The sequence below is a fragment of the Beta vulgaris genome, chromosome 1 (assembly GCF_026745355.1).
Source record: "Beta vulgaris subsp. vulgaris cultivar EL10 chromosome 1, EL10.2, whole genome shotgun sequence".
Lineage (NCBI taxonomy): Eukaryota > Viridiplantae > Streptophyta > Magnoliopsida > Caryophyllales > Amaranthaceae > Beta > Beta vulgaris.
Genome location: NC_079202.1, coordinates 45,092,031 through 45,106,568, shown reverse-complemented (window position 1 = coordinate 45,106,568; position 14,538 = coordinate 45,092,031). Strand labels below are relative to the sequence as shown.

The following is a 14,538-nucleotide window of genomic DNA, read 5'->3' as shown; positions in this document are numbered from 1 at the left end:
TGATCCAAACATGATCACGGTAGGGGTGAGGTCCCCACTCTTTAATTCCAATGCGGATGCTTTATCATCCGGTACAAATGAGGCTTTAAAGCCCATACATAACTTAACCATATACCAAAAATGGAGGGTGGTAAAGGAGCTGAGCCAACTGGGAATTGAAGGGCTAGCTGTTTTTTGGAGAACCAGTTGATAAGTGAAAAGGAGGGGGGCCAATAGTAGGCCTTTTGGACTGGAGTTCCCTGCTAACCAGAAAGAGTTATATATAAAAAAAAAAGGGTTGTTAAAATTCGTAGTAGGCCCATGAACAAAAAGGACATGAAGTCCAAGAAAACATGCGGAAAAAAATAGCAGAAAGGAAGAAAAAGTATGGACCGGAAATTCAGGGGAAAACAAACAGAGTGAAAACTGTAATGCAATGGAGATGCATAACTAAGTGGTAGCAAATAAAGATTTAAGATTAAGGATAAAAAAACTGAACAAGACAACATAATATATGGAAACAAAAACTTCATTAACATCATAACAAAGGTGAATAGAAGATGAAAATACAATCAATGCCCAGAAAGGTAAGCAAAAAACACCAAAAGGTGCATACAAGATAAATAGGGGGATAAACATGAATCCACAAAAACGTACAAATCTCCCTATTGAAGATATAGAAAGTTGAATAAATAAGAAAAAGAACTATCCCATGTTCATATAATGAACGCCAAAAAATTACACTTAGCAACCTAATCATGAAACAAGAGAAGAGGGGAGGGAGGGGCCCTCGACTTCATATGTTCGTCATCTTCAGAGGTTGTCTTTTAAGCCTTGGTTATCATCTTCCACAAGTCGGGGTGGAGCAAGAAGCAAGGATTTCAGTCATGTTAGCATCAAACCCGACAGAGAGAGAGTGGTGGATGACCCCACGGGCGTTGATGAAATCACCATCTAAGTCATCGTCATCAAAGTTGAGATGGACATGGGAGAGGCGGTTGGATACCATTCTCACCATGAATTTAAATTTCGACTAAAGCCTTAAATGCATTCGTTGTAGTAAGGTTAGGAGCAGTTGGAGGTGGCGGAGGTAGGAGGGGGAAGTTTGTAACATCAAGGGGAGCAATGCCTTGGGGAGTAAGCCTGGGGATGGAGGGGAACCGACGATAAGGTATGCGTCCCCTAAACGAACCAGGAAAAGGGGTGAAACGAGGTTATTAACCCGTCTTCGAGGCTTGACAAAAAAAACCAGTTACTTTCATCAACCAAAGGGGGGGGGGGAGGGCGGATTAAGAGTGCTAGCTTCCAACTTTGCAACAACTAAATCAATACATGCAACAGTGCTACCATGATCAGTGACCATAGCTATAGAGCGCGGAACGGTGGAGGAAATGCTTATATTGACACAAACATGCGCATATTGTGTCTTGTCATCATTTTGGAGTGAAAACCTGTCAAGCTTGACAAGATGGCCAATATTTCTAGTGAGATGTGCTAAATGAGGCCATCACCAATACTCAATGGGCAAGTAGGGAATACGACCCATCGGTCAATTCTGGAGACAGAGTTGAAAAGGGGGGAGGGGAAGTTAGGGCGCCAAGGAACAAGGGCGAAATTTAGGCACTTGACGAACCAAGTGTGACGGTCCCAAACCTCCATTTTATCAATGGGGTTGGAAAAATGGAGGAGAAACCATCCATTTGAGAAGTATATAATCGATACCTCACCAACAAGAAAGGATCAATCACGCTTAAGCCTAGTCATGATAGCAGAATAGGGAATAGGATTTCCCCAAATCTTTCCAAAAAGGCAGGAGGCTTGGAGCAGAGAGCATTAGGCTTCATCTATAGTTGGGGCTTCCACAATTATACTTGGGAGAGTTGGATTTGGAATGTTTGGGAAAGAAGTACTTGAGTCCCCTGATTAATGGGAGGAAAAGATGGATCGTCACAATTATTATCCAGACATATAGTTGCCCTATGGGTTATTGAGGGATTGAGCGAACTGGGAGGGTTATCCAGAGGAGAAGTTGCATCAGAATTGGTCCTATTAGTGTTAAGGGGAATGGAATCAACAAGGCTAGGGGATTTGAGGACTGAGGCATAGCTAGTGGAGGAGGGAATATATATCAGACATTAATGGATGGAGACACACACTAAGGGAGAGATTAAGATTGAGCAGGACGTAATTTTGTGAGAGAGGAGTGAATGAAATAGTAAAAGAGAGGGCCTTTATATAGTAGTAGTTATCAGAGGTTGGATGGCAAGTGCAAAGGAGTGGAAACCAAGGGGTAGAGGAGATTTCGTGTAGAAATTGAAGTGTCATCTCATAAACTTGAGAGGGGAGGAGATAGAGAGAGAGAAATAGCCAGGCAATAAAAATAGCTCATTAAAGAACAAAACAAGCAAATAAAGACCTAGAAGATAAGTTCATTAAGGCAAAATAGCAAAATAATTAAAGAGAAAAAAGGAAATTGTCTTGGATTAGGGAGGAAGAAATCTGACAATTCTTGAGCAGTAGAAGTAACGAACGCCAACCAATAGGGATTAGGGTAGCCTTAATGATGAAGGTCTTGGGAAAAAGTTTGTAATTACTAGCCAGATTACTCTTAATGTTGATCATCTCGAGACAGCAGAAGCATGTTACCATTAAATCGATATCACTATTCTTCTTCAATAAATTTCCATGCTCCAATCGCAATTTTTCTGATTTAATTTTTGGGATAAACAGAGCAAAGGAGATCTTGGAAGACACAAATATATCATCATTAGAGAAAAATTTTAGAGCAGAAGGAAGACGAAAAGGTTTAAAGAGAGGAGGACCATGGGGGATCTGGTGGCTGAGCATGATACAGTTAAGTGAAGGAGTGCATTGGCAGGGCAAGGAAGGAAGACGATGGATTTTCTTTCTTTTTTTTCGCTTTTTCTTACTCTTTCTCTCTCTTGATAAATCACATTATTATCTGACAAATTTTTACTATACACCCGAATGTTTCAATGTATACCCAAAATATACTTTTTTTACCCAATAACTTTTTGTCATACTTTTTTATCACAAGTTCGAACCCCACTACCTACTTATACTTAGAAGAGCGATTCCCTTATATTCCCCTACTCTCAGACGTTAGCCTGTCACCTGTGTAGCTGGATGGCTCACCTAAAAAAGGTGTTAGTTTAGTAGGGTTCTTCTTATCAAGGAATTCCTAGTGGAAGGTCCCAAAAAAATAAAATACCCAAATATTACCCAAGGAGTACAGATATTCCATAGGTATTCTTCCCTTTCTCTCCCACTCTGCTCCAAGTATTGTTCTTTAAAGATTACCAGGAGTAAAAAGTAAATTATAACAAATCATTTTATATATCTTCTTATTTCTGAATCTTCACCAAATAGTCCGATACATATACTCGTTAAAGGGAATAGAATAATAAAAGTATTCCCTCGATCCTTAAAGTTAAACCTATAAAAGAGAAATTAACAAATAATCACGGTGACAACCTATAGAAGTAAGGATTTTTTAACAAGAATAATACAAACTTTTGGTTGTTTTTTCGCAATAATACAAACTTTTGATTATTATATAATAATACAAACTTTTGATTATCATATAATAATACAAACATTATATTAAAATTCCCCCAGTAGGTCAAGTTGACTTTTAACCTGTAAAACAGGTAAATTTTTTTTAAAAAAAAAAACTCCAAAATCTCCTCCATGGATGAAACCACCTTCACCACCCTCTCCTCCACCACAAATCTGCCTTCCCCCGCCACGAAATGTCCCCAACCCAAACCCAACTCCTCCCACCTCCAAACCCCGCCCCCACCAAGATACCACCCTTCCAGCCTTGACCTACCCCCCGAACTGAACTCTTCCACCAATGTCGAAGAAGACGATGCCACCACCCAACCAGCATCCCGCCACCACCCCACCACAAAAAAAAATCTCCCCAGAAACCTAACCACAACCACAAATCCACAACCATACCCGCAACGCGCAACTGCACAACCACAACAACAACCACAATCCACAACCACTAACCCACACCCTATAGCCCACAAAGAAGGGAGATGGAAAGAGGAGATAGAAAGGAGATCAAGGAAGGTGAGTTTGTCTTCACTAGTGGTGAGAGAGGAGGTCGGCGGTGGTGAGAGAGGAGGTTGGTGGCGATTGTGGTTGTGGATTAGTGTTCGGCGGCGAAAATAGTGAAGGTTGGTAGTAGAAATCGTGGAGATTGGTGACGGTTGTGGTTTCGGGATGGAGGAAGGGGTGAGGGAGGGGCTTCCGTGTAGGTGCTAGGGGGAGGACGAAGAAAGAGATTGGTTGAGGGAAGGATGGGCAGGGTCAAGGGGTGGGGTGGGTGAGGGAGAAGAAAATATTCCTTTTGTTTGTTTTTCAAATTTAAATGTAAATTTAAAATATCAACCAATAACAAGCAACACATGTCCTAAAGAGTACCATGACAGCTTGTTTACCTCCTACAACAAGTTAATAACCGATATTGTCCTACCAGAGGAATTTTGATATAAAGTTCGTATTATTGCAAAAAAAAAAGGGCCAAAAATTTGTATTATATTTATTAAAAAATCCTAGAAGTAATAGTTTAAGGGACTTATAGTAAGAGAGATTATTTCGTCAATAAATAGAGAGAAAAAAAGTAAGAAAAAAACAGTTTTAAGAGGTAAAAAGTTCCTGAAAGCATTCAAACATAATTTGGAGGGTGATAGAAGCAACAGCAAAATCAAACATGGACGTAAGACTAACAGCATTATGCATATAATGAGAAAAATAATTAGACAATAAGCAACTGTCCTACTATTACATTTTGGTTGTTTAGAACATTAGAGAATCTCAAATCTTAACTAATAATAATACAAATTAACAAGTCTTATTCTTAGCACCAGACCAGTCCCTGACTGATGGTGCGTACATGGACCTACATAAGTAAAAACATGACATACAGAGTTCGAAGAAGATAATGCTGAAAGTAAAGGGTAAGTCACAGAGTTACAACATTCATGAACTACAGGGAGGAAAAATGATGGGTCCTATACATTCCCAGCCTCCTTTCTTTGGGGTTCAAGGAGAGGGAAAGAAGGATGAAGTTATGAAGTCGTGCGAGCTTTTGAACTCCATTAACCATTAATGGAGTTCAATAGTGTATATAGAATGCTACATGCTGATCAAAGGGGAATTCCGTTAAAAAGAAAATCATCCCCAGAGTAAAAAATGTACATTGAAGTAAAGCTAAAGCTCCAAGTTTAGCCACCATGAGGCAACAATATATGGAGATACTTTTTCAACTGATAATACATCCCCAACCTTGGGGAAGATATTATAGAGTTCTAAATGGCCCAGAAAAAAAAAGGATGATACAGTAATAAAAAGTAAAAGGGCATCCCATGTCCCTTACTCGTCAAACAAGCAGCCTTGACATATGACTCAGCAATAGTCAAGGCTAAAGTTAGTTAGCATCAAAGTAGGTTAGTGACTAGCTAATAGTTATACCCTACACCACAGAACTATGTACTTCCACATGCCTTCACTATTAATGGCACAATTGAAGCTAAACTTGGCAGTAGTTGTTACGCGTTTGGCCTCTTCGTGAGGCTAAACGATCGATCTATATGCACCCAACTTTGCTCTCCAAAATAGCAAAGTTGGTTGATGATCTCTTCAAGAGATTAATCTCTTTGATTAAGACTCCTTGAAGATAATGCAATGATAATGCATGAATGTTTTTTTTTTGGTTGCCATCCCTATGGGGGACCAACAACTGCATCTCAAGCTCGGCCAACTGCCTACACTTGTAGGAGTCTGGCAAGAGACGGAGATGATTCATGAGAGATGAAGAAATAGACCATTATCGGACCAAAGATGCTTAGAACGTGCAGCTGATATGAGCTAGACCGGTCGCAGCCCCATTAACAGCGAAGAATCGGAGCTTGGAGAGCCATGTTCATGCCTGCAGCATAGCAAAACACAGTATTAAAGATGACAGCAGACAGTATCCACATTAATTATACGAAAATTTAGTAGCTAAAAATTCTGAGAATATAATAGGCCGATTCCTTGTCCTAATACTATCAACAACAAAAATCTAGAAGGGAATCCTCTATAGACAAGATCAGGTAGATGAGCCTGTCATATGTAGGGACTGGGGACGGTACTACAAGAGCTGGTACAGGCTGGGACTCTCTGTAAATACAATAAACTGACATCTAAAAGAAAAATATAAGTACCTTTAACTAGACTCCAGACTCAAGTGATTGAAAGTTCATGGTCTAAATAACAAAAGGAAAGTTCCGAATAACAACACTCTTCATATATGAAATTAAATTTCTAGCCATCTTTTTTTTCCGTTAAACTGTACTCATAAGTAGATTGCGTTCTAAATAACGTGAGCCTACCAGAGGTTGTGCATGCAAAAACCCGTTATAAAGGAAAAGTCCTAGTCAAGTTTCTAGCTTAATTTTAGGTTAATGTAACAAGTTGACAATAATACAAACCTGATTGCATTGGATTTGTGGCTGCAGCAAAAGACATGGGAGGACTGTAATACTGCTGAGGAGAGGTAGCAGAAGAAAATGGGAAGAGCTGATGAGAGTAGTGAAGGCCATAGGGTTGTGTTCCGGCATTTGCGTAAGCAGCAGTTGCTGCACCTGCTCCAGCAGTATTGATTTGATCCCCGAACTGCAGATGATACGGGTAGTAGCAGCCCATCATACCTCCTGCAGCTGCCCCAGCTGCTCCATACATCTGGTATTGGTTGGCTACTCCTCCATGCACCCCATAGTAGCCCTGGAACCATATATATAAAGTTCATAATACAGTAAAACACCATATTAGTAGTTAGTAATGTCGAAGTAAGTTATGCTTCTAATTTCCTGCATTCTACTCCCTCCGTTTCTTTTTAATCTACCCACTTTCCTTTTTAGTCCGTTTCTTTTTAATCTACACACTGTTGTTTTTTCTATATTTAGTAACATATCACATCTACTTTCTCCTGTTTTTCCACCCATGTCATTCACTTTTTAATATTTTAACCCACTCTTTTGTTTTTCTCTCTCACTTTTCAATTTCTCTCTCCACCTTTTCAGTTTCTCTCTCATACTTTTGTATTTCCTCCTTGATTCTCCCCAAAAGTGAAGTGAGTAAATTAATATGAAATGGAGGGAGTAGTTATATTGCTGATTTACTTTGTATATGTGCAATTAAATTTAATTCTTGTCTTTAATTAACTAGTTAATTACTTTCGGCTATTTTATGATTGGAACAATGTATTATGCTCAGAATCCTCATAAATAGGCATTTGGAATGGATTAAGGACAGAAGATGGGGATTAAAGTACTTACCTGTTAGTATGAGAACAACTAGTTCTAAACGGAACAAGTACTTGTACAATTGCTTAAATTTTTCATAAACTCCATTGTATAAATAATATAACAAAGAATTATAATTCAAACTATTAGTACTTATTATAGAAGTATTTCAGCATTAAGGCATCAAAGGTCCAACAAGAATGTTCATCAAACTATTAGTACTTTCCAATTTTTCCATTTTAGTTTGTCCTAATTCGATTTCGCATTTTCTTTTTGTGATTGATTTCACACATTGTAGATTTGTAGTAATGTGCTCCATACATCTCACTCAAAAGTTTAAATCCCCCACAACCTTAAATTTTTATTCACATTTTACCCAACGATGGTCCACCACAGTCCACAAACCCTCTTCTACATCTATGTGCCCAGGATAAATGAAATGGGTCATGAGGAACGAGGATAACCTCACATACCAATTTTATACTTCCTCCGCTCTAAAATAAATGAAACACATACTATTTTAAGTTGCTTCAAAATTAAATGAAACGTTACTTTATTAGGTACTCACTTCTCTCTATCTTTCTCTTCATCACATGGGTCCCTCTTTTTCTTTCTCTCTATCTCTCTCCTCTTATAAATTCCCGTGCCAAAATCCTAGGTTTCATTTAAACCATTACGGAGGAAGTATTTATTATTATATCAAATGCACTACTGACAATGTAGATCTCTTTTTTAAATAAAAAAATATGGGTATACAATATTGAAAGATGAATGAAGATTTGTTGAAGATATTAACTTTGTATAAAAACTTAAAAGCCAAAAAGTGCGGGGAATTATTTGCACTAACCGCAGGATAAGTGTAATCTGATGAATATGGTGGATACCTGAAAAGCATGCAATAGAAAACAAAATAGAAACATGTAAGACAAAAGCAACAATCTCGGTTACACTAAACCTAAATTCACGCCAACTTTCTTAGATAAAGAAAAACAAAGTATATTATATAGAGATGTTACAAGCAATACAATCAAATAGATTCTCTCCTTTAAATTCCATTATTACCAATAAGAAGATTTAAGCAGGTATAGTTTACTTTTATAATATACCCAAAAGAAATGAACAGATACTCTAAAAGGTTGAAACTTGAAAGTAGGTAAAATGCAAGCAAAAAATAAATGTAGGATTATTATTCTAATGATAAGCTAGTTTTTTAATTAGCAATATCATTATTCAGTAGAGTGGGGAACAAATTCATTGATCATCATATAGGAACTGCATTTTGTAATTATACTTCTACATGTAGGCAGTACAGCTTATCTGTCCTTAAACAACATACTTTCTGTCCCACTGCATGGGTAAATCTTTTATGTTGATACACTCCTAAGACATATTACTCATAACAGAAATAAGCAGTCACCCTAATTACACAATATTGTAAGACCATCTCATACGAGACTTCGCCATCATAAATACAAGAACAGAATATACACCTATAGGTGACAAATACTACCTCTGTTTCTTAATAAGTGCAACACTTTCTTTATTTGGAATAGTCACAATAAGTGAAACCAAGCTCAAAGTGGTAAAAAAAACTCAATATTATTACAAATATGCCACCAAAAAGCACGAGGAACCACAACTTTTGTGTTTCATCACTTGAATTACTCTACTTTATTATGGACCTAACTTTCTCTCTATATTCCTTGGTATTCCCCCACTTTCTCTATGTTGCACTTATTAAGAAACGGAGGAAGTAAGTCATTCAATCATATAGTGTTGATCTAATTAGGTCGAATCTTTTGTGAATTAATGCCATTTTGATAAATCAATCCGTGTTAAGCCCATTTGAATTCGAGTTCTTTAATTTTGGATATACTTTTGATTTGAGTCATAATTAAGATTCGGGTTAATTTTGCCAAGTCTATCTTAATATATTGACCAAGATAAACAAACAAAAGAACAGTGCAGCATAACACATACATCAACTATAATTATCGTGAAGAATGTTTAGTTTCATTAATGTTGTTCTCAAAATATAAAAAGTTTGATTAATGATTAATAGTATATTGAAATGTGATTAGAATAACTTAAGAAACAAGTTGTTGTAATGAGAAGACCACACATGCTGCTCTTCTCAGTGAAGCTGTCAATGTCTCTCACAAAGAAATAAGGATGGAGAGAGCATGCGGGGTAAAGCTTTTAATTGAGTTTGAGCTGTCATGCATGTGCATCCAACAGACTAAGCACGTGACGAGAGAGACAAAAGGACAGACAAAGAGATAGAGGAAAAACTGAAAAGCGAAAAAGAAAGCAGGTGACAGTCAATTTGACAAGCAGGCAGTAGACTAAAGAATACTACTCACTAGTCACTATTACTACTATTATTATGGTTACTATACATCTAACCTTCTCGTTAAGGGATCGTTTGGTTCAAAATATGAAATAGAAGGGAAATAAAAGTAAATATAGGAGAGAAATAATAACAAAAACTAATATTTTTATTAGGTGTTTGCCTGTTTGATTCAAGCCATCTTCAAAGGAAATGGTAATCATTACCATAAAATAATAAATTTTTGTTATTTAATGGGGAAGGAAAAGTAACAAATTGAAAAAGTCCACTACCATCAAGTAATGGTAACAAAGTGATGAGTAATGAACCAAACAAGAAGAAAAAGAATCGGTAATGGAGCTTAAAAATAAGGAACCAAACATGTTATAATGTATATTGACACGTTTATCCCCTCTTTTGTGAATGATGACATGACGCTATAACTAATAAGTAAGGATAAGAGTGTCATTATACCTCTTTATTTTGAGACAACCATTAGTTATATAACCTTATTCAATAGACTAATCTTAATAAACCATATCATAATAATTCATACCCATAAAAATGAGCTAAAGGAATCCCTTGTTGGATGGCATAATGAGGAAAGGTAGTGGATGCTGTTGCCCCAAGAAAAGCTGTTGCATACCCACTCTCACCATTGCTATTCATTCCCTTCACATTCCTGCTTATTCCTGTTTTCCAATATGTAATTTCGTCAGTCCAAAAAAAGAACAGAAACCAATCTACTACAGTACATGACCAAAAATATGTATACTAAAAATATATAATGCAAATTAGACTTTTGCAGATTGATGTATACATATATGAAGCATATATCAAAGAAAAACATTATCTTATTAGAGTAATTTATCTTTAAAAAAAAAAAAAAGGCAATTTTGGAGCATAGATTTATATTCTCTGAATTACTTAAGTCATATCAGTAGCTAGCCTAATATGAACAATATTTAGGGCATGTTCTCTTCGGCATAAAATAGCTGAACTGAAATGAACTGAATTGGACTGAATTGAATTGAATTGAACCGAAATGAATACTGATATGTGAGAGTAAAAGTATTGTTCAAAGTTGAACTGAACTGAATTAAACTGAACTGAATTAAATTGAACTGAACTAAACTGAAAATATGCTGGGGAGAACAGGTCCTTAGTCTATATACTACCTCTGTTCTCTTAGTTGCAATAAATGCTTTTTCACACAAATATTACGAAAATAAGAGGAAGATTAAAGGAAAGAGAGAGTATATTTAACTCAATTGCCCATACGTTTCACATATGTGTGATAAGTAAAGAGATGAAAAGATGGTCAAATTACCCCCAAAACCTATAAAAAAAAAGGAAATGTTGCATCTAAAAAATACTTAAAAATAAAAATTATTGCAACTAAAAAACAAAAGAGTATATACTCAAATTTGAAACTACTAACAATTATTTTATTTTTCTTACATATAAATAACCAAGTATGTAAAGCATGCAAAAGTGTAAAATTTCCCTTTTTATAATAATAAAAAAAGAAGAGGGGATCAGAAAATCTTGAAATTTTGACACCTTTCTCAAAATAGGCAGTGGTTTATGATTTAAATTCGTAATATGCTAGTACTCCCGTTGAGACAATGTAACAAACGACAAATAATTCTGGAGGGAAGACTATTTATAAAAAAAACGATCTTCCCTCTTCCAAGCAAGTAAAGTGGTTGGAGCACAGTCTGATAATAAGCTTATCCAGTAGCATATTAGTGGAAATAAAGAATAATATGTCACACAAATTAGGTAGAACAAGGAATTAACTTTAGCTAATCCAGTATCAAATTAATTGTGCATAGATATTCTACGTGATACAACGAATAGAGAATATTTAAAGCATTAGACAATAAGTCATCATCCCTAATTGGAGAATAGGCAACATTTCACTTTTATAGTATCTTCTCAACTTTAATTATTACTCCTGTTTTCTACTCTATCCTTTAGAATTACTAAAGTATTTATAAATAATTGAGCAATTATACTTTTTACATCATAACTAATGTATAAATTTCGATGAATTAATTAATTACGACAAATTAAAATAAATCCAATATTAACTAGCTAAAAACCCATTTGCACATGTCTAGCACATATGATATATTTGACCATTCTTCATTTCACGATGTCTAGTGTACATATTTGACCATTCGTAGAAAACATAAATTTTGAAACGAGTCTAATAACAAAGACGATGCATAACAATATTTATCATTTTTATATTAGTGAACATATTATAAAACTGATATCTACACCGGTAAAAGATGAAATGTCGCAACTAATTTAGAACGGGTGTAACAATAATTAGTTAGCAAGAAAAAATAAAGAAATAAAAGTGTATGTAAAAAGAGTTAATAAATGAAATGAAGAGTGTACCATGAGTGGTGTGGTGGGACGGAGTGGAGGGTTTAGATTTTTGAGCACCCAAAAAAGCAAGATTACAATTGGCCCTTCTTCCATCAATCACTGGAGTTGCATCAAGGCATGCTCTCATTGCTGCTTCTGGTTCCCGGAAAGTCACCTATCATTTTTACATACAAATATACAAATACCATATATTATATATATAGTAATAGTAGTATATACGATTATGCATTTAGTAAGAAGCAAGCAACATTATTATTCTTCTACCATAACAACAACAAAAAAAATTCATAAAAGTACCTAAATTATTACATAAAATAACTATTATATCATCTTAATAACAATATTAACGTGCAAATTCATGAAGAAAAATGCAAATTTGCTTCTTAAATTGAATTAAGGCAGCGCTGATATATGCAGTACTTAGGGTTGTAAATAAACATCAAATACATTTTGCTATTAGTATTATAGCATAATTATGCATCAATCAACATAACTTATGTTTATGTATGGCTTAATATTTTGATAAAAAGAAAACCCTAAATTTTATTGAGTTAATCTAAACGAATGTTATTAGTTTTTTTTTTTTTGTTTTTTCAAGGATCTAAATAGACGGTTGTAAACTTGTAATTGCAAAGAAAAAAAAAAGGAAAAAGCGAAATCGAGTGAGTGAGAGAGAGAGAGAGAGAGTGAGGAAGAAGCGTACAAAACCATAGCCCTTGGATCTAGCAGTAGCCTTATCAGTGATGACAACAGCTTCTAAGATATCACCGAACTGATGAAAGTAAGTACGAAGAGTGTCCTTTTGAGTTTCCCAGGCTAAACCTCCGACAAAAACCTTTGTGTAGGTTGTATCTCCGAATTGACCGTTGTTGTTGTTGTTGTTGTTTGCTGGTGTTACTAGTGTAGCAGGTGCCGGAGTCATTTTGAAGAGGTTGCTGATTTAGATCTATGAAAGAAGAAAGAAGTGAAGTTGACAGAAGAACTAAATTAGGGTAAGAGAGAGAGATCTAGTGAGGGGGAAAAGGAAAGGGAGGGAAGGTGTGGAAGGACTAAGGAGGAGAGAGAAAATTGGGAGGGAAGGGAATTAGAAAAGATAAAGGTTCATCAAATACAATTGCTCTTCATAAACTATGCATATTATGGAAACCACTTACTACTTTTCTTTTTTATCTTACGCGCCTTTTTCGGCGTCTGAATTATAATCTCCTGTTTTGACGGTTCGTTTTATTTGTTAGCAAGTCTTTGGTGGACCGGGTCCACACAATCACAGTTATGTTCAACTTATTTTGTCTTATATTATCTGATTTTATCTTATTTTTTCTGAAATCAGTGAAGATAAGTTAATAGAAAATATTATCTTATCTTATTTGATTTTATCTTATCTCATCTGATCTTATATAAGCTAAAAAAAAAAGTTGAACAAAATGGACCTTAAATTAACTGGTCAGCTGGTCTTATATACACGTAGTATGCACGAAAACATGTGTTCTAAATTCAGTGTTTATTTGTGCCTTTTTATTTTTTTTAATTAATTAGGTAGTTTTTTTTTTCTTTCTCCTATATTTTTGTGTCCCATCCCTATTGACATATATAATAGAGATTATATCACACAAAGCTTACTATAACAAAAAGAAATCGACTATATCATATAAAAAGGGATCATATCATACAAAAAAGGATTATATCAAATAAAAACTAATTATGTTGGATAAAAACTTATCATATCATAAGGTTCCTGGTGCATGATAAGTTTTTGTGTACCAGATCCATTCAATTATTTTTCTTTATTTTTTAGGAATTATGAAAATATATATACTTCATCCGTTCTTCTTCTGCTACAATATATACCTCTTTTGGTAGTTTTGTATATATGGCAATATTTTTTGCTTTTAATAAAAGTTACGATAAGTTTTATCTATATTCATCATTAATTACCACTTACTAATTATATGGGTTTTTTTTCCCTCAAAGCCCATTTACCTTTATAATTTGTTCAAAAAGTGTGTCAAAAATCATATATTGCAATAGAAAAAAATGAAAAATGATATGCAATTTTTAGACATTAGAAAATGAAAATATCAAGCAATAAATAAGCATTAATTACATCAATTTATACAGGATTATATCATAAAATTTTCAATTATATAATTCTAAAAACTATTTTTAATTATTACATATACTTCCTTCGTTTTTTATTAGATGTTATACTTTTGAAAATTTGGGTTCCCTAGGCAAAAATTGAAGGAGTAATTAGCAAAGAATAATGGCATGTTCTCTTCGGCATAAAACAGCTGAACTGAACTGAACTTATTGGAGCTGAACTGAACTGAATTGAACTGAATTAAATTAAATTGAATTAAATTGAATGTAATAAATATATAAATAATATTCTAAACAATAATAATACGAATATTAAATAATAATTATAATGATACTCCATCCGTTTCTTAAAGATCTTCCCACTTACTGTTCCTACAGATACCAAGGAAAATCAAGTTGTGTGAGGCA

The 14,538-nt window shown here is 34.9% G+C and overlaps 1 protein-coding gene across 1 annotated transcript; it reads right to left on the bottom strand.

Annotated features, from left to right (window-relative positions):
- Nucleotides 1-4,730: 4,730 nt before the first annotated feature.
- LOC104892882 (uncharacterized) lies at nt 4,731-13,131 on the bottom strand. Its single transcript, XM_010678906.4, has 6 exons — nt 12,734-13,131; nt 12,040-12,184; nt 10,184-10,319; nt 8,146-8,182; nt 6,486-6,777; nt 4,731-5,941 (listed from the first exon to the last, which is right to left on the bottom strand). The coding sequence occupies exons 1-6, from the start codon at nt 12,950-12,952 to the stop codon at nt 5,901-5,903; spliced, it is 870 nt and encodes a 289-aa protein (XP_010677208.1). The 5' UTR covers nt 12,953-13,131; the 3' UTR covers nt 4,731-5,900.
- Nucleotides 13,132-14,538: the final 1,407 nt, after the last annotated feature.